At 39.6% G+C, this 15,930-nt stretch overlaps 1 protein-coding gene across 2 annotated transcripts in view; it reads right to left on the bottom strand.

Annotated features, from left to right (window-relative positions):
* Positions 1–15,930, bottom strand: part of CNTNAP5 (contactin associated protein family member 5) — a gene marked incomplete at both ends in the record, with an annotated part of 875,906 nt that overhangs the window by 319,114 nt on the left and 540,862 nt on the right. For both annotated transcript variants that reach the window (XM_082658898.1, XM_082658899.1), the window contains one exon: positions 2,950–3,056. In XM_082658898.1, the coding sequence (XP_082515024.1) occupies positions 2,950–3,056 (107 nt within the window). The remainder of the gene's footprint in view (positions 1–2,949; positions 3,057–15,930) is intronic.

Genomic DNA, 15,930 nt, shown 5'->3' with positions numbered 1-15,930 from the left:
CTTGGTATGTTAAGTTTCCTGCTCATCAACTTTGACAGTGTTCCTTTAAAAATCAGCACCTCACATCCATCGACTTTTAAGTTCATGCTTTTTTTATAGAGTTGGAAATCTTCTATTTTTAGCATGATGGATGGATAAATTTAAAGGAGGAGAGCATCCATAGAGATGAAATTCTCAAAATATTATTAAATTACTTTAGGAGAAAGTGAACAGAATAAGATTTACAAACCATAGGAACGTTATCATATGATTTGGCCAGTATTTGGATAGTTCTGACTTAAATCTTCAAGTTTCTCTCATCTCACTATTAAACTGATGGCCACTCTGGTTGCCTCTGAGCTTCTTACAAGAGCATTGTCCATACAATCTGGACAGTCCCGTATGTGTCCTACAATGTATCTGTCCAAGTATATGTTGTCCTTGGCTGTTTAGGGATAATAGTTCTGGAACCGGACTCAACACTTATAGATTGGGGGGCTTCCCTGGTGGTGCAGTGGTTGAGAATCTGCCTGCCAATTCAGGGGACACGAGTTTGGGCCCTGGTCCGGGAAGATTCCACATGCCGCAGAGCAACTAAGCCTGTGTGCCACAACTACTGAGCCTGCATGCCACAACTACTGAAGCCCACGTGCCTAGAGCCTGTGCTCCACAGCAGGAGAAGCCACTGCAGTGAGAAGCCTGTGCACTGCAATGAAGAGTAGCCCCAGCTTGCTGCAACGAGAGAAAGCCCACATGCAGCAAGCAAGACCCAACATGGTCAAAAATTAATTAATTTTTTTAAAAAATTATAGATTGGTATTCATTGAGAATCTTAAATAAAAACTTGTAATTTTAGCCCTAAAATGGTCCACAAGATTTTGTTAGTTTTCCTTTACAGCATCTGTGCAAAAACAAGCTCCAGCGTGTTAAAATTTTGTCCTTGTTCAAGTATAAGAGTTTGCTAAAAATTAAATCTAATCTCTCTCAGTCTGTTGTTCACTGTTCCAAATCTCTAAATAGAAAATTTTAAGTAAGTTATATCATTATGAAGCCAGGCAGTGTTTTTCACTTCTACAGGCAGCTAACAGTAATAATGTCATCTCATTATGGCCAATGGGCTATTTCTTCTCTGATTTGCTTGGCCTCCTCTGTGGTCACCATTGGTGAATGTTACATTACAAGGCATAGAAGAGGCCACAGAATGGTTGAGAGGTCTGCAGGGATGAGAGCATCAGCGCTGTTCATCCTGGATCAGAGTCTGATTCTAGCCCAGCTGGCATCTACTGTTCCCTTTCTGCATTCTGAGTGCCATGCCAGGAACAGCAAGGACTTAAGGAAAACAGGTGAGATCTGGTCCTGAGTGATAGTCTCCTTGAAGTCCTCAGAATAGGTCCAGCCTTGGCTTGGTTCTTACATTATTCTAGAAGGCCCTTCTCCCACTCCTCTACCTTCTAAGTCAATTTTGAAGTTCACATTTTCTGTGAAATCTCCTACAACTATAGCCAACACCTTCCAATTACATCTTTGTCAGTTAAACTTACAGTTCATTTCACACAGTTTGACATACAATTCTCCAAACAGCAAACCTTCTCTATTTTGTCATGTGGTTTTTTTTTGTTTGGTGACCCTGACAGGACTATCGAATTATGGAAATCGTGGCACTGCTGCTCTTCCTTTACTTTTTCCTCCTCTCCCCTTATTCTCTGTGTGCTCCGGGTTCCTCACTTCCTGCTTCCTTTCTTACCATTTACTGTCAGAACTCTCTCGCCATGTGAAACTACTTACAGTTTCAGTTTCCTGTTTTCTTTTCCTTGTCTGCCACATTCCTATCACGAGATCAGCTCAAATCTTCTATCTGAAGCCTCCCCAACATGGACACACAGACATTGTCAGTACTTATCACCAATATGTTGGTTCTATTGTCTCAGATACCATGGTAAGATGACACTTCCTACCCCCTTGAAGTTAGGTGCTTACGGGACTTTATTTGGCCAATGATTCCATGAGTGTAAGTAACATTTGCCACTTCCAGGTAGAAGCATCCAAGTAGAAACTTCCAGGTAGAAGCTTTTAGAAACACATGTTTCCTTGTGCATCCCTCTCCCTGACAGGGCAACATTCCAGATGATGGACTCTCTGTCAGCTTCCCAGAATAAGAACACCTTTGGAAGAGGGTCCCCTGCAGACCTGTGATATGCAGGTAACACAGGCATGACTCAACTGCTCATTACTTACGCCACCGAGATGCAGGTTGTTTATTGCACAGCCTAACTTAGCCCATCTAGAAAATGCAGTTGACTTCAGAGCTCTTCTCTGTGTGCCTACAGCACCTTGTCTTTCCTCTACCTCAACACTTATCCTATTTCCTGTCTGTCTTCCTGGTAGACCTTGAGCTTCATGATGATATGGCTTTGTATTTGTTCATCCTCTATGCTCACCACAGTGTTTGGCATAGAGTATGCTCTCAAGAAACACACGTTGGGGACTTCCCTGGTGGCACAGTGGTTAAGAATCTGCCTGCCAATGCAGGGGACATGGGTTCGATCCCTGGTCCAGGAAGATCCCACATGCCATGGAGCAATTAAGGCCATGTGCCACACCTACTGAGCCTGCACTCTAGAGCTGGTGAGCCACAACTACTGAGCCCAAGAGCCACAACTATTGAGCCCGCATTTTGCAACTACTGAAGCTTGCACGCCTAGAGCCCATGCTCTGCAACAAGAGAAGTCACTGCAGTGAGAAGCCCCCGCACCACAACAAAGAGAAGCCCACACTCACAGCAACTAGAGGAAGCCCGTGCACATCAGTGAAGACTGAACGCAGCCAAAAATTAAAAAAAAAAAAAAAAAGAAACACACACTGAAGGAATGAATAAAACGTGCCCACCCCATGTTGAATATATCCTGACATTATCCCTGATATTCGTGGATTTTTGCCCGTTCTACTGTGGGTAGGCATGAGTCTACTCACAGTTATGGCAGGTGGCGCCCACGTAACCTGTGTCACTGCAGTTACAGTAGAAGGTCACCCAGGACTGGAAGCAGCTTCCTCCATGTTCACAGTAGTTTGGCAAACACCTTGAGAGATGGAGCAAAATCAAACAAAATAAACCAAATCAGTTGAAATAAGGGGAAAAACAAAAACATCTTATATCCAACTACATGAATTAATGGTAGAAATCAGTCTGCTCTACTCCCATTCCTGAGTGAGACTTGAATACGTGAACATAAGACAATGGTTTCACCACAAGAGGTGGGTCCACCTGGTACTACTGGGCAAAGAAAGGCTCAGGGCTGATTTAGGCAATTAAATAAAGCATTTCAACACTGGGGCACATGTTCATTGACTTAAAGTTAATTTGAAGTGGTCAGAATTTATAAGGTTTTTCACTTACTGTAGAACAAAATAGACAAAGATGTAATTTTGCATTTTGAAAAGGTTTTGCATTTTTAAAGGAAAGGGGAAAGGGGCAAATAATTGAGGTCATAATCCTCCTGCTTCTCTTTTGGGTGACGGCCAGGAATCTATTTTAAACTCCCCATGAATTTGAAAAGATGGTATCTGTTCAGTTAACATACTAGGAAATTCTATAATTATTAACAGAGCCAATAACACCCTTAAAATGAAGCCTTTACTACTTATAATGAAAACAGTATGACTATTCTGAAAAGTATTTTCACCATACACTTTAAAAACTCTCTGAAACATTCATATAAGTTAACCCAGAAATCACCCTTAGATGGTTCTATCTTTAGGATGTATTTCAAAACATAAAACTATGCGTGCTAATTATCCTTATTCACAATGATGCCGTGATGAATCCATGTAAGTTTCCAACATGAGAAGATTTCTTAGGAAAGTTGTAGTACATAATATTAATGGGCTATCATAAAGCTACTACAAATGATGTTAGCAAAAAGGATTAAAACAGACTGGGGGTCTTCCCTGGTGGCGCAGTGGTTGAGAGTCCACCTGCCGATGCAGGGGACACGGGTTCGTGCCCCGGTCTGGGAGGATCCCACATGCCGCCGATCGGCTGGGCCCGTGAGCCATGGCCGCTGAGCCTGCACGTTCAGAGCCTGTGCTCCGCAACGGGAGAGGACACAACAGTAAGAGGCTCGCTTACCGCAAAAAAAAAAAAAAAAAAAAAACACTGGGACTGGATTAAGTGAAAATTCAAGATATGAAGCATAACAAGGACAAACGTTAAGTGTCACTTGGGCTAAGGGGAGTGAAGGCAACATTCATTTCTTCTCGACAAAGATCACAGACTTCAGGGTTATATATATCTGAGCACAAATCCCAGCTCAGCAATTTACTACATGGTGTCTTTAGGTAATTCTCTTCATCTCTTACATACATGATTTAAAATCTCTACACTCCGGGTACTGTTCTCCTAAAAAATAACCAGGCAAGTGCTCAATATGTATAACAAATAAGATTAAGAGTAAAAGCAATTCTAAACACTGAAATTTTTGAAAACAATCTTTACGGGAAGAGTAAAATCTCATGAATTTCAACAGGGATGGGGAATAAACAGCGAAATCACAGAAGTGGTATAATACAACACAAGGGTTCATTGTGCAACCTCCGAAAATGTGAGGCAAGGAAAAGGAAGATGATTTACCCTAAGTGTCCTACATAGGTAGGAAACCCTCCAGCAATGATTGTTTCAAAGCCCAGAAACTAATATTCCTGAATATGTCCAGACATATTATTAGAAATTTTCTGCTCAGCACAGCAAACACACTATTGTGCTGACAGGGCTTCTGTTTGGGAAAAACCTTTTGATAACTCCATGGTGTCCAGCTAAGGCTTAAAAACACAGAAAAAAGCAGGGAGGGGGAAAGGGACTCAGCAATTTTGCTCTGGAACATGACCACAAAATCCAACCAATCAATAAATAAACCAAAACATGAGCCCTTCCCTACTGCAAATTCTACCCTTCCTCTGGATTCCCCCACCCAGCTTGGTGGAAAAGAAACAGGCTTGTTACTCAGATAAACCACAGGTTTCTGGCCCCCCACCCCCGACACCAGTAACATTGTGCTGTGGGGAAGTTAGATAAACTTGAAGCATAAGTGTCCTCACGAGCAAACTCCAAGCAAGAACCTCTGCCTCTGGGTGTGCCCTGATAGAGAGCCTGTGAAGGCCCACCCTCCTCCACACCTTTTCTTCTTTCGCATCCAGAACTGCTTGTTCCTGAATACTGTTTCTCCTGCAGTGTACTTTTCTCAAGATCTTTCCCCTCTGAACCTCTCAAATTCTTACATGACATGTCTATGGCTGCTCTATCCCACCCCATCCCACTCCCCTCCCCCAATCACACATACACACACACACACACACACACACACACACACACACACACACACACGAGTCAGATTCCATGATTGACAAACAATGGTATTACTGTTCCCGTCCCTCCACCAAGAAAAAGTTAATTGCTTTAAAGATGGAAAGCTGAGCACAGCCAGGTCAGTAGGTAGTTATCCTCTAGTTCTTTTGGTTTTGGCACCAAGAAAGTTCAGATCAGCCCCTTTTTGGATGACTGAAGCTATAAGATAAAAACTCAGAAGTTGTCATTGGCCATGTTTTCAGCCATGAGAAGAACGCTTATCTGCAGTGAAAAAGAGAGAGAAAAAAATGCTGAGGTCCAGAATGCAGCAGAAAAGACAGATGGAGAGAATCCTGACAATATTTGTATGGCGGGTCTCTGCTGTTTCCAAGATTAGGTTGCATCCCTGAACTTTCTGAGGGCTGGTTGTTTTAATCTAGCTTAGATTCTGTGAGACAACCCAAGATCTTTCTGGGAAAACCCCCTATGTATTCAGGCTAGCTTGAGTTGGGATTCTCTTATTTCCAACTAACAATCTTAACTTTTTGTAAATCAGCATCCTATAAATACAAACAGCAATAGAAACACATTTTTCCTTACAATTTTACACTTTAAAGTATTTTTAAAACTGAATATTGCCAAGCTAAGTGGGGCGTGTAGGGGGAGGGATCTTGTGGAAAAGTATAAGAACTAGCTGGGTACTTTGAACATACTTAAAAAGCCTCGCACAGACCTTGTATTACAGTGTTACTAAGCTCAATTTACCAACGAATATGTAGGCTAGAAATTCATTTGTTTATGGTCACTCAAAAAAAATGATGTATTTCTGAGAGGGAAAAAGAGTACCTGGGGAAAGAAAAACATCTAATATTCCTAGAACGAGAAAAAATTGAATGAATACTTACAGGGCTGCCTTTGAGCTTGGTTCATTTTGGTTCAATGCACACTGTGATTAGAAAAACTCTTTTGTAAAGTAGACACTCAAAATAAAAGATGTATAACCCCAACTGGCTTATTTAAAAAGGGCAGTTTTAGGAGTATAATTTCCGTGTTCTTTAATCAGTTCATTTTAACTGGTGTTTTGTTTCTTTTTTCTCTCTACTTGGTATACACTGAGCACTTGAGACATGAACGCAGAAAGAGGCCAGTGTGGAACTACGCAAGTGAATAGAACTCATTAAGTGTGAGGACAGTGACAATCTTAGGTGTAAGGCACTGAATTCAATTTGCTACGAGATAATCATGCTGAACAACTACCTTCTAAAATCCTAATGATATTTCATATATAGCTGAATCAGATGTGCCTTCTTGTGGTGTACGACGTTTAATAAACAGAGCTTTCAGCAGAAACACAACTGTTGATGTCATACTCTTCAGAAGCCCAAAGAAGCATCATGATGTGTGCCAGCAAGGACTTGGAGAGCAGGGCACACGCATCAGAAGCTGTTTGCGTCTCTCTAAAAGTAGGATGTGCATAATTTGAAGGGAGATGAACGAAAGAGTTGAAGAAAAGGCAGAAAAGAATTAGGAATGGAAGGAGAAAAGAAAAAAATATAACAGGGACAAAAGCGTTATACGAGTTTTATATGAGAAAGTATAATTTTCCCCGAAATCAAAACTTCTTCCAAAAGGAAAGGCTCATTGCTAGTTGGAGCTGTGGACCACCCAGGTAAGAGATGAAGTGGGCGGAAGAGTTGTCCAGAGTGGCCCATGGACCTCATTAATGGTCCCGTCCAGCCTTCCGTGGCATATGGTTCTGGCTCACAGTTGTTTGGTGGTGTGCTTTCTTGTTCGCAGGGAGATATGAAGGAAAACAAAATGCTTCTCCTTAAAGATGCACAGCAAGGGAGACAGTTAGATAAGCTTCTTCAAAGAAAGTGTTATACAGAATACTGAGAGACTGACCTACTCCAAAGACTAGAGTCCAGTTTCAAGCATCTTGGCAAGCATATTTTCTGTCAAATACACTTCGCCCCCCCCCCCAACCCCGGGCATTAGGAAGAACAAAGGGACCCCTGCCGTTTTCCTTGAGAAAGATCAGAGTGGTTCTTTCCCTAACTTAGCTTTCACTGAGGCCAAGCACAAGTTTCCAGCTGGAGCAGACCAACCCTGGGAAAAGCATTAAGAAAGCAGGGGGAATCAACATAGTTTTGGAAAATATAGTCAGTATGTTTATAATTTAGAAAGTTTCAAAGGATCAATATGAATTTTCGGCTTCTCTTAAACGAAGATCAGATTACTGAGAACAGTCATTGCAAATCTCCTGATTTTCCACGTCAGTGACTTCCAAGTTTATATTTCAAGTTCAGTCTTCTCTCCTGAATTCCAGACCCATAAATCCAGCTGCCTGCTTCAAAGTTCCACTTGGGTGTCAGATGTTTCAAACTGCATGTCCAAACCTGACTTTCTGATCTCATACTTCGCCTCCTGCCCCCCAAGTTCTCTACTCACATCCTTCACTATCAGAGGAGGGCAACTCCATACTTACCATTCTCCAGACCCCAACACTTGCAAGTCCCCCCCACTTCCCTCACAGCCCTCATCTGAGGGACGAGTACATGTCTCTGGCTCTGCTTTTAGAATCTGTTCTGCATCTGACCACTTCTCATCACCTCCTGCTACCACTCTGGTGTGAGTCAGCAGCATCTCTTGCCTGAACAACTGTGATCATCAGCCAACTGGTCTACCAGCCTCCATCTCCAATCCCTTCAGTATGTCCCCAACACAAAAGCAAGAGAGATCCTATTAACATCTAAGGCAGATTGAAACCCTTCAAGGGCTTTCTGTTTTAATCAAGGTAAAAGCAACATCTTTAAACTACCTACCATCTCCTGCTGATCTGTACCCCCATCACTTCTCCAAATTCATCCCTACTCTTCTCCCTTTTCTACATCTCCCCCAGACATGCTGAACTCCTTGTTGTCCTTAAAGCACACCAGGGATGCTGCTTTGTCAGGGTCTTTGCACTGAAGTTCTCTTTGCCCAGGATGCTCTCCCCCACATGTCTACATGGCCCACTCCTCACCTCCTTCTTGTCTCTGATAAAATGGTGTTCTCAAGGAAGCCTGCCACAATCATGCTACTTAAAGTTACATGATCCTGCAATCCCACTCCTGGACATTTATCTGGAGAAAACTATAATTTGAAAAGGTACATGCACTACTATTCACTGCAAAAAAAAAAAAAAAAAAACAGATTCATTGCAGCACTATTAACAATAGCCAAGACATGGAAGCAACCTAAATGTTCATCAACAGATGAATGGATAAAGAAGATGTGGTATATAGACACAATGGAATATTACTCAGACATAAAAAATAATAAAATAATGCCATTTGCAGCAACAAAGATGGACCTGGAGATTATCATACTAAGTGAAGTAAGCCAGACAGAGAAAGACAAATATCATATGATATCACTTATATGTGGGAATATTTCAAAAAATAATACAAATGAACCTACATACAAAACAGAAATAGACCCAGAGACATAGAACACAAGCTTATGGTTACCAAAGGAGAAAGTGGGGAGGAGCAATAAATTGAGAGTTTGGGATTAACAGATACACGCTCTTATATATAAAATAGATAACCAACAAGGACCCACTGTATAGCACAGGGAACTATACTCAATATTTTGTAATACCTTATAAGGGAAAAGAATCTGAAAAAGAATATATATATATATATATATACACATATGAGTGTGTATGTGTATAGATAGATAGATAGATAGATGATAGATAGATATCTGAGTCACTTTGCTGTACACCTGAAACTAACACAGCATTGTAAGTCAACTATACTTAAATTAAAAGAAAATTATAAAGTAAAATTGCAACTCTCCTTCACTCAGCACCTCCAATCCCCTTTGCCAGCCTCCCTTACTTTTTCATCCTTAGCACTTCCTGTCTTCTAACACAATATACACTCTGCTTATTCATTAAGTTTATGATTTGTTACCTGTCTTCCCACAAAGGAATGTAATCTCCATAAGGGCATAAGCTGTTTTCTATTTTGTTCACTGAGTATGCATCGTAGTAAACAGAGTGGGCACTCAATAAGTGGCTGTTGATTGCATAAATAAATAAACTTCGTATGTCTGGGGTGCAATAGCCAGCCAAAGCTGTCCTCATTTAGCTAAGCCTCTTCAGCTAACCACAGCCTATCATCTCACCTTTACTATTACCTGCCTGACACTGAGCAGCACAATAAGAGCTGAGTGGGGTAGAGGGGAGACAAAGAGCTTCACCTTTTCTTAAGTGAAGAAATCTGAGACGCGTAAAGGGAGCCTTCTGTGCAACAACAGGCAAGAAGCAATTTAGAGAGAGGAGACAGAAACCCAGGTGCAGGAGGGAAGAAGTAAGATGGACACCAGGAATGCGCCTCTTCAGTGGCCTTTAAGGCTATGAGTAAATGATGCAATTTCTTTTCATTACTTGTAAGTACAATCTCTGAAGTACTTACAGACATAATTTTCTACAAATTGGAGATGGTTTTGAAATGATGCAACTTAGTGCTCCTTTGAAGACATGTTTAAGCATTCCTGATAAGTCTGTGTACAATTTTTGATAAGTTTTAATGAGATAAAAAGTCTGTTTGGGAAATTCAATTTATCCATCTAGCTCTTGTTACCTTTAACCAGATGTTAAAGAGTGCAATGATCTTTAACCAGCCTTGTGACTAACCTAATCACATTCAACCAAACATTCATGGTTAGTCTCCTACAAAATATCTCCACCAAGATTGGGGCGTTGTGGATTTGGCTTTCTTGAAGTCTTTCCCTTTGAAAGGAAACTTCAACATGTGCTCATGATCACATCTGAGATGTAGCTTTAATGTATTATTTTCTGTTTTATAGATGAAGATAGTAAGACAAGATGAGTGTAAATAACTTGTCCGTGTATGAAGTGATGGAGCCATGCCTCCTGTCACTGAAGTCTTACTCTCAAGCACTGTGCAGTCTTTCCACCACCAAATGTCATGTGATCTATCTCCTTAAAGTGAACTCCAAGCATGCATCTTAGAGCATCATTTCTGCTAAGGGTGAGAGGGAGGGGGGCTTCACACAGTTTCCCGCTGATTTCAGAAACTCGTTAGCAAACTTGGAGCTGTCAGTTTAGAGTTCTTAAAATATATTTTTGGTGGGAGAAGAGGTCTTGATGGCCATGACAAATGGGTTAATTGGGAATAAATAAATCCACAGGAGAGAATCAAGTATATATTTATTATATAATTAGCATAATGATATGCTATATCATATATATATCATATCATCATATATCATCATATATATATGATATATAATTTACTCTATAAATCTCATGCAGTGGTGAAGGGTGGGGAAAGATTCTATTTCAACCACTTTTTGTTACTAATTTGTGAAATCTTTAAATAAGTAGTAAAGAAGATGACCCCTGTCCCTGCTCTGCTCTTGTTTTTATTTTAATTTTTTCAGATAACAAAGACTTTTTTCTGTATTTGCTAAGTCTATCTGAGTTAATGAGATTGTTTCTAGACTCTGCCTGCTTTGGGTGGAAGGGCCTTATAAGTTATTAATGCAAGCCAGACACAGCCTTTTAGCCTGTTCAAAAATTCAAAACTTTAACCTATTATTTAACATAAACTTAAGAATTATCTAATCTTACAAATATAGAAAAATGCAGAGACTCATCACGGTCTTAAGCAAAATGGAAAATGCATTCAGGAATACATTTGTCTTTGAATACAAGGATACAGACTTCATGGTCAGCCCACTATCAATGGTGTGGAGCACTTGACTGAGCATAGGGGCCAGAGTGGTCCAGGAGCACCACCAACAAGGATAACGTCTGCATGTTCATCTCTTTGCATAATAAGTTCCTATTTAAGGCATAAAATTTCTAATCCCCAAAATTTGTAAATTCAGTATCAACAGCTTAAGATAATCAAAGCCTTAGTATTAATGTTTTTGGGTGAAGAAGGAATATGGTACTGAAAGAAAAAAAAAAAAAGGTCCCAAAGGTGATCTTGTCCAGAAACTTCTATATCATGCATCTTTCTGGGAAGAAACTAGCATTCTTGACTTTGAAAAAATTCTTTAAGCATATTTATAGTGAATTTTAATAAGATTAAGAGCAATGTCAGTAGATTGTAACCCTTAAGAGGAAGCTTACTTAGGACCTTAAATAGTCTTGCATCAAGTCAAGAAGTTTAATAATCATTAATTGACCACTTTTGTTATGTCTAACAAGGAATATCTAATTTTTCCTTTTTCATAAAGTAGGACCTGCCAAGAGTTGGAGCTTTGAATTGGCCTGAGATAGGTTTTTTTTTTTCCTCTTGTAGCAAGATTCTATTAAAACCTTGAAAAGATTTTCTTAATAATTATTTGATATTTGTAATTTTTAAGGGAACTTGGCCTATTTAAGTATGAGCCTTGTAAACTCCAATTTAAAAAGTGTAATATAACTGATTTAGACCTAAAAATCTTCCTTATTAGAACATCTCAAATAAATTAACTTCACCAAAGTTAAATGTTCATGTTTCTGAATATTTAACTTTGATAAATATTTGGTATTCTGTTTTTTAATGTCATAAATTAAACTACTTGGAGAGTAAATAAAACATATTATAAATTGGGTCATTTGTAGAGATGTGGATAGATCTAGAGACTGTCATACAGAGTGAAGTAAGTCAGAAAGAGAAAAACAAATATTGTATATTAACACATATATGTGGAATCTAGATAAACCGGTACAGATGAACCAATTTGCAAGGCAGGAATAGAGACACAGATGTAGAGAACAAACGTATGGACACTGAGGGAGGAAAGTGGTGGGGGGCACTAGCAGTGGGATGAATTGGGAGATTGGGATTGACATATATACACTAATATGTATAAAATAGATAACTAATAAGAACCTGCTGTATAAAAAATAAATAAAATAAAATTCAAAAAAAAACGTAGTTTACAATATTTGAAGGCATTTAAATAATCAAATCCATAAATGGCATTAAGCATTATTCAAAGTCTTTGCGATTTGATTGCTGATACTTGCCAGACTTATATGTAGAATACAATTTTATAAGCTGAATTTTGAAAAAGCTTAAACAACAGGGTTTTGAATTTGTAATTCTGAGAAATTTAACCTAACTCTTTGAAACAAAAAATAAACTTGTGAACAATCTAACCTGCCTACAAAATTCATCCTTTGTGAACAGCACTAGACCTTGGGCCCCCCACTTTGCCCCCTGCTCTCCCATCAGGCTCTGCACAATACCCAGAGCATCCCTGGGAGTGACTTCCATTTGCTGAGTCTGAAGCACTGAATTCTGTCTCTGATCCCCCCGCTTCTGTGGGTCTCTTTGTCACCTTAAAGGATACTTTTTGGTGAAAATAACAAATCTTAGGTTTAATCTGCTAGCCAAAATTTCCTCCAAAATGCCCTAAACTCCCCTAAACAGTATTTAGGTGAATCTTTTTCCTTAAAACTAGGAAATCTTGGATTTTACTTTATTTTTCTTAATATGCAATTGTGAGGGGAAAAGAGTTACCTCCCTTTACTTGTATATATATATTTTTTAATATTGAGGTTTTTCTTTTTATTTTCTTTATCTTTTCTGGGTATTTCTTCTTGTTTAACACATTCCCCCTCCATAACCTTGGCCAGTGTTTCCCTGTTATGTTCCTCACTGTTCATGCAGAGTGTGAAGACCATTGCCATGGATATAGTGGCATTTCCAGACCTTAAATTATGAATCTGCTTTGATTTAGCAATTCCACTTCTTGGAATAATGCCCCAGAACTGCTTTCTTACATGCACAAAGATATATGTAAAATTGTTATCATTCTTAACAATTTAAAAATGGAAACATACTTCACCATTTTGGGAATGTTTAAATAAATAACGGTATGTCCACACTATGGAATGCTATGAGTCAATTAAAATGAATACATACATTGGAAAGTTCTTCATGTATAATATACTATTGAGTACATAAAACACATTGCAGAGTAACTTGTGTAGTTTCTGCTGTGATTGTCCTTGTTGTTATTAGAGAGAGAGAAAAAGTTCTGGAAGTAAACAGACCAAATTGATAATCTGTTAATAATAAACTGTGAGAATAAATGTACCATCTTATTCTTTATATATCTCTGTGGGGGGGGTCATTTATTTTACAATGAAACTAGAAAGAAATATATCCATGAGCTGATATTCATATTTTATTTTGCTATCAGACAAGAGCAAAGAGAAACTCATTCCACTCAGAAAATGGTCACTAGGAATTGATAGTCAAGCTGTCCCAAGACACATTCTTAGCCCAGGGATGCTACCAGCTGGTCAAGAGAAGATGTCCAGGTGAATGAGTCTTCTGCATAAAGCTACGGGAGGCTCAGCGAGGTCCCAGCTCACCAGCCCAAGCAAAGCAGGCCTTCAAAGCCAGGTCTAATAGATCACCCTCATTAAACTTCCCTCATTAAACTCTGCAAATAAAATTCCATGGGTGAGGCCTCTGCTCCTTTGGAACAAAGCCCATCTGGTAATATAATCCTAATGATTACCATTCATTATGACCGTCTATCGATCCACGAATATTTTAAATCACTTGTAAAAATTTAAAGAAAATGGTCTTGGTCTAAGAAAATAAGCCAAATCGTTAACTGTGTGTGCCTGAATGTCTGTCTTTCCTGCAGTTATTTAGACGTGCAATCTTTCGAAACATGTGCACCCCCCAAAACATTCCCAACTCAAAAGCATCTAAAGAAAGTCATCTGTTAAAAGAGAAATCCATCTAAAAAATGTTCAGTACATTTATATAAACACCTATAGAAATATTTTTCCTCACTATCAAATTGTCCTCTTCTCCTTTTCCCATAACAGATTGAAACGAATAGAACATCCATCGATAGGCCTCTGGAATTCCCAAATGTTCAGATAAGTGGTTATCTATAAATGAGTCTGCATGTATTTACACTCCATGGAGTTACCCCCCTTTTTAAGAATTCTCATCCCTCCTTTATACAGCTGAAGGTCGGTTTCAATTTCTATATGCTTTCCTTAGAGACAGAAGAACAAAACATTTCAACAGTCCTCAAGCTGACTAATGTAAGTCTTTTAATAAAGCTCATACATAAAAAAAATCAGCCAGGTTGCCTTCGTTCCTTTGTCTGTTTGCTTTAATTAGCAGCCAACCGCGTGGATCTTGTTTTGGTTAGATAGCTTTTCTGAAAGCTTTTGAAACCTATTTCTATGCCTCTCCATTCTAACAATTACGATAATCCCATTTTACCCCCACAGTTGGATTTTCATTATAATTGAATTTTGCTGTAATTACAGCAGATGTAGATATTAAGGGAAGAAAAAGGAAAGTGTCAGAAGTCAGTTTTCTAAATTTTCCAAGTCTAGTTCACAGCAGGGAGTTTATTGTCAATAGTGGCTGAGAAGATCCCCAGATAATGGACAAAGCAATGATGGTCAAGTAAGTTTGCAGTGCACATCGGTGATCCCAGGAGTCCTGCTGGGTTTCAAGACAGAGCCGGACACCCACAGTGTCCACTTCTCCTCCCTGCACTAGCCTTTAGTGGAGAATGAATAGCAAAATGGGAAGGTGCTCTCTTCAAGTTTTTGACCAAGAGAGGCTCAGCTCTCCTCTAAAGCCATTTCTTCAAAGCACAGGACATTCCAAATCAAGAAGAATTTGTCAGTGTTACCCATTCCAATACTTGTTACTATGAGAAGCAACTGGAGGCCAGGAATCTAATAGCAAATCATAGCTACCTGGTTACTTTAGAGGCAAAGATACGTATCTCCTTTCTCCAAGTAATAAAAGAATATGTTTTTAAAAATCACAAGGGAAGAAAACTCCCTATTAACCAGATGTGGGTCATTTTGACTAAATCACATAGAATCAAATTTCTCTAATCAATCCATTTGTTTCTATAGCATAGACGTGCTTCATTAGAATGGAAATTTATAGATGGGCTCTGCATTTCAGGGGAGAGCAATCTGGTCTGGTTTTTCTACCTCATTATCAGTTAGGTAAAAGGTTTTGTGTGCCTTGTAGTAGAGTGATTTTGTTTAACATCATTTAGAAGGCATCTCAATTGTTATGTTGAGTCTGTGCAGGAAGTGCAAACAGTAGATTATTAGAATGGTCTTATTCTTAAATTTTAGGACATCATTCAGACCCCACTATGAATGGGTACAATGTTATCATTCGGTTCAGGGATTCTCAAATTTTGTTTAAAATGTGGACTCTGGGGCTTCCCTGGTGACGCAGTGGTTGGGAGTCCGCCTGCCGATGCAGGGGACGCAGGTTTGTGCCCCGGTCCGGGAGGATCCCGCATGCCGCGGAGCAGCTGGGCCCATGGGCCATGGCCACTGAACCTGCGCGTCCGGGGCCTGTGCTCCACAACGGGAGAGGCCGCGGCAGTGAGAGGCCCATGTACTGCAGGAAAAAGAAAATATGGACTCTGATACAGTGGGTCTGGGATAGAGCCTAAGGTTCTGCATTTATTATAAGCTCCCTGCAGATGCCAAGGCTGCTGGTCCTCACACTGCTGTGAATAGCTAGGGCCTAGACTCCAGTAGAGAACTATTTCAATCCGGGGATTGCAAACTGTAGTGGTTT

Source organism: Grampus griseus, assembly GCF_964374135.1.
Source record: "Grampus griseus genome assembly, chromosome: 7".
Classification (NCBI taxonomy): Eukaryota; Metazoa; Chordata; class Mammalia; order Artiodactyla; family Delphinidae; genus Grampus; species Grampus griseus.
The sequence above is the reverse complement of the archived record's forward strand: the minus strand, read 5'-3'. Positions and strand labels throughout refer to the sequence as shown.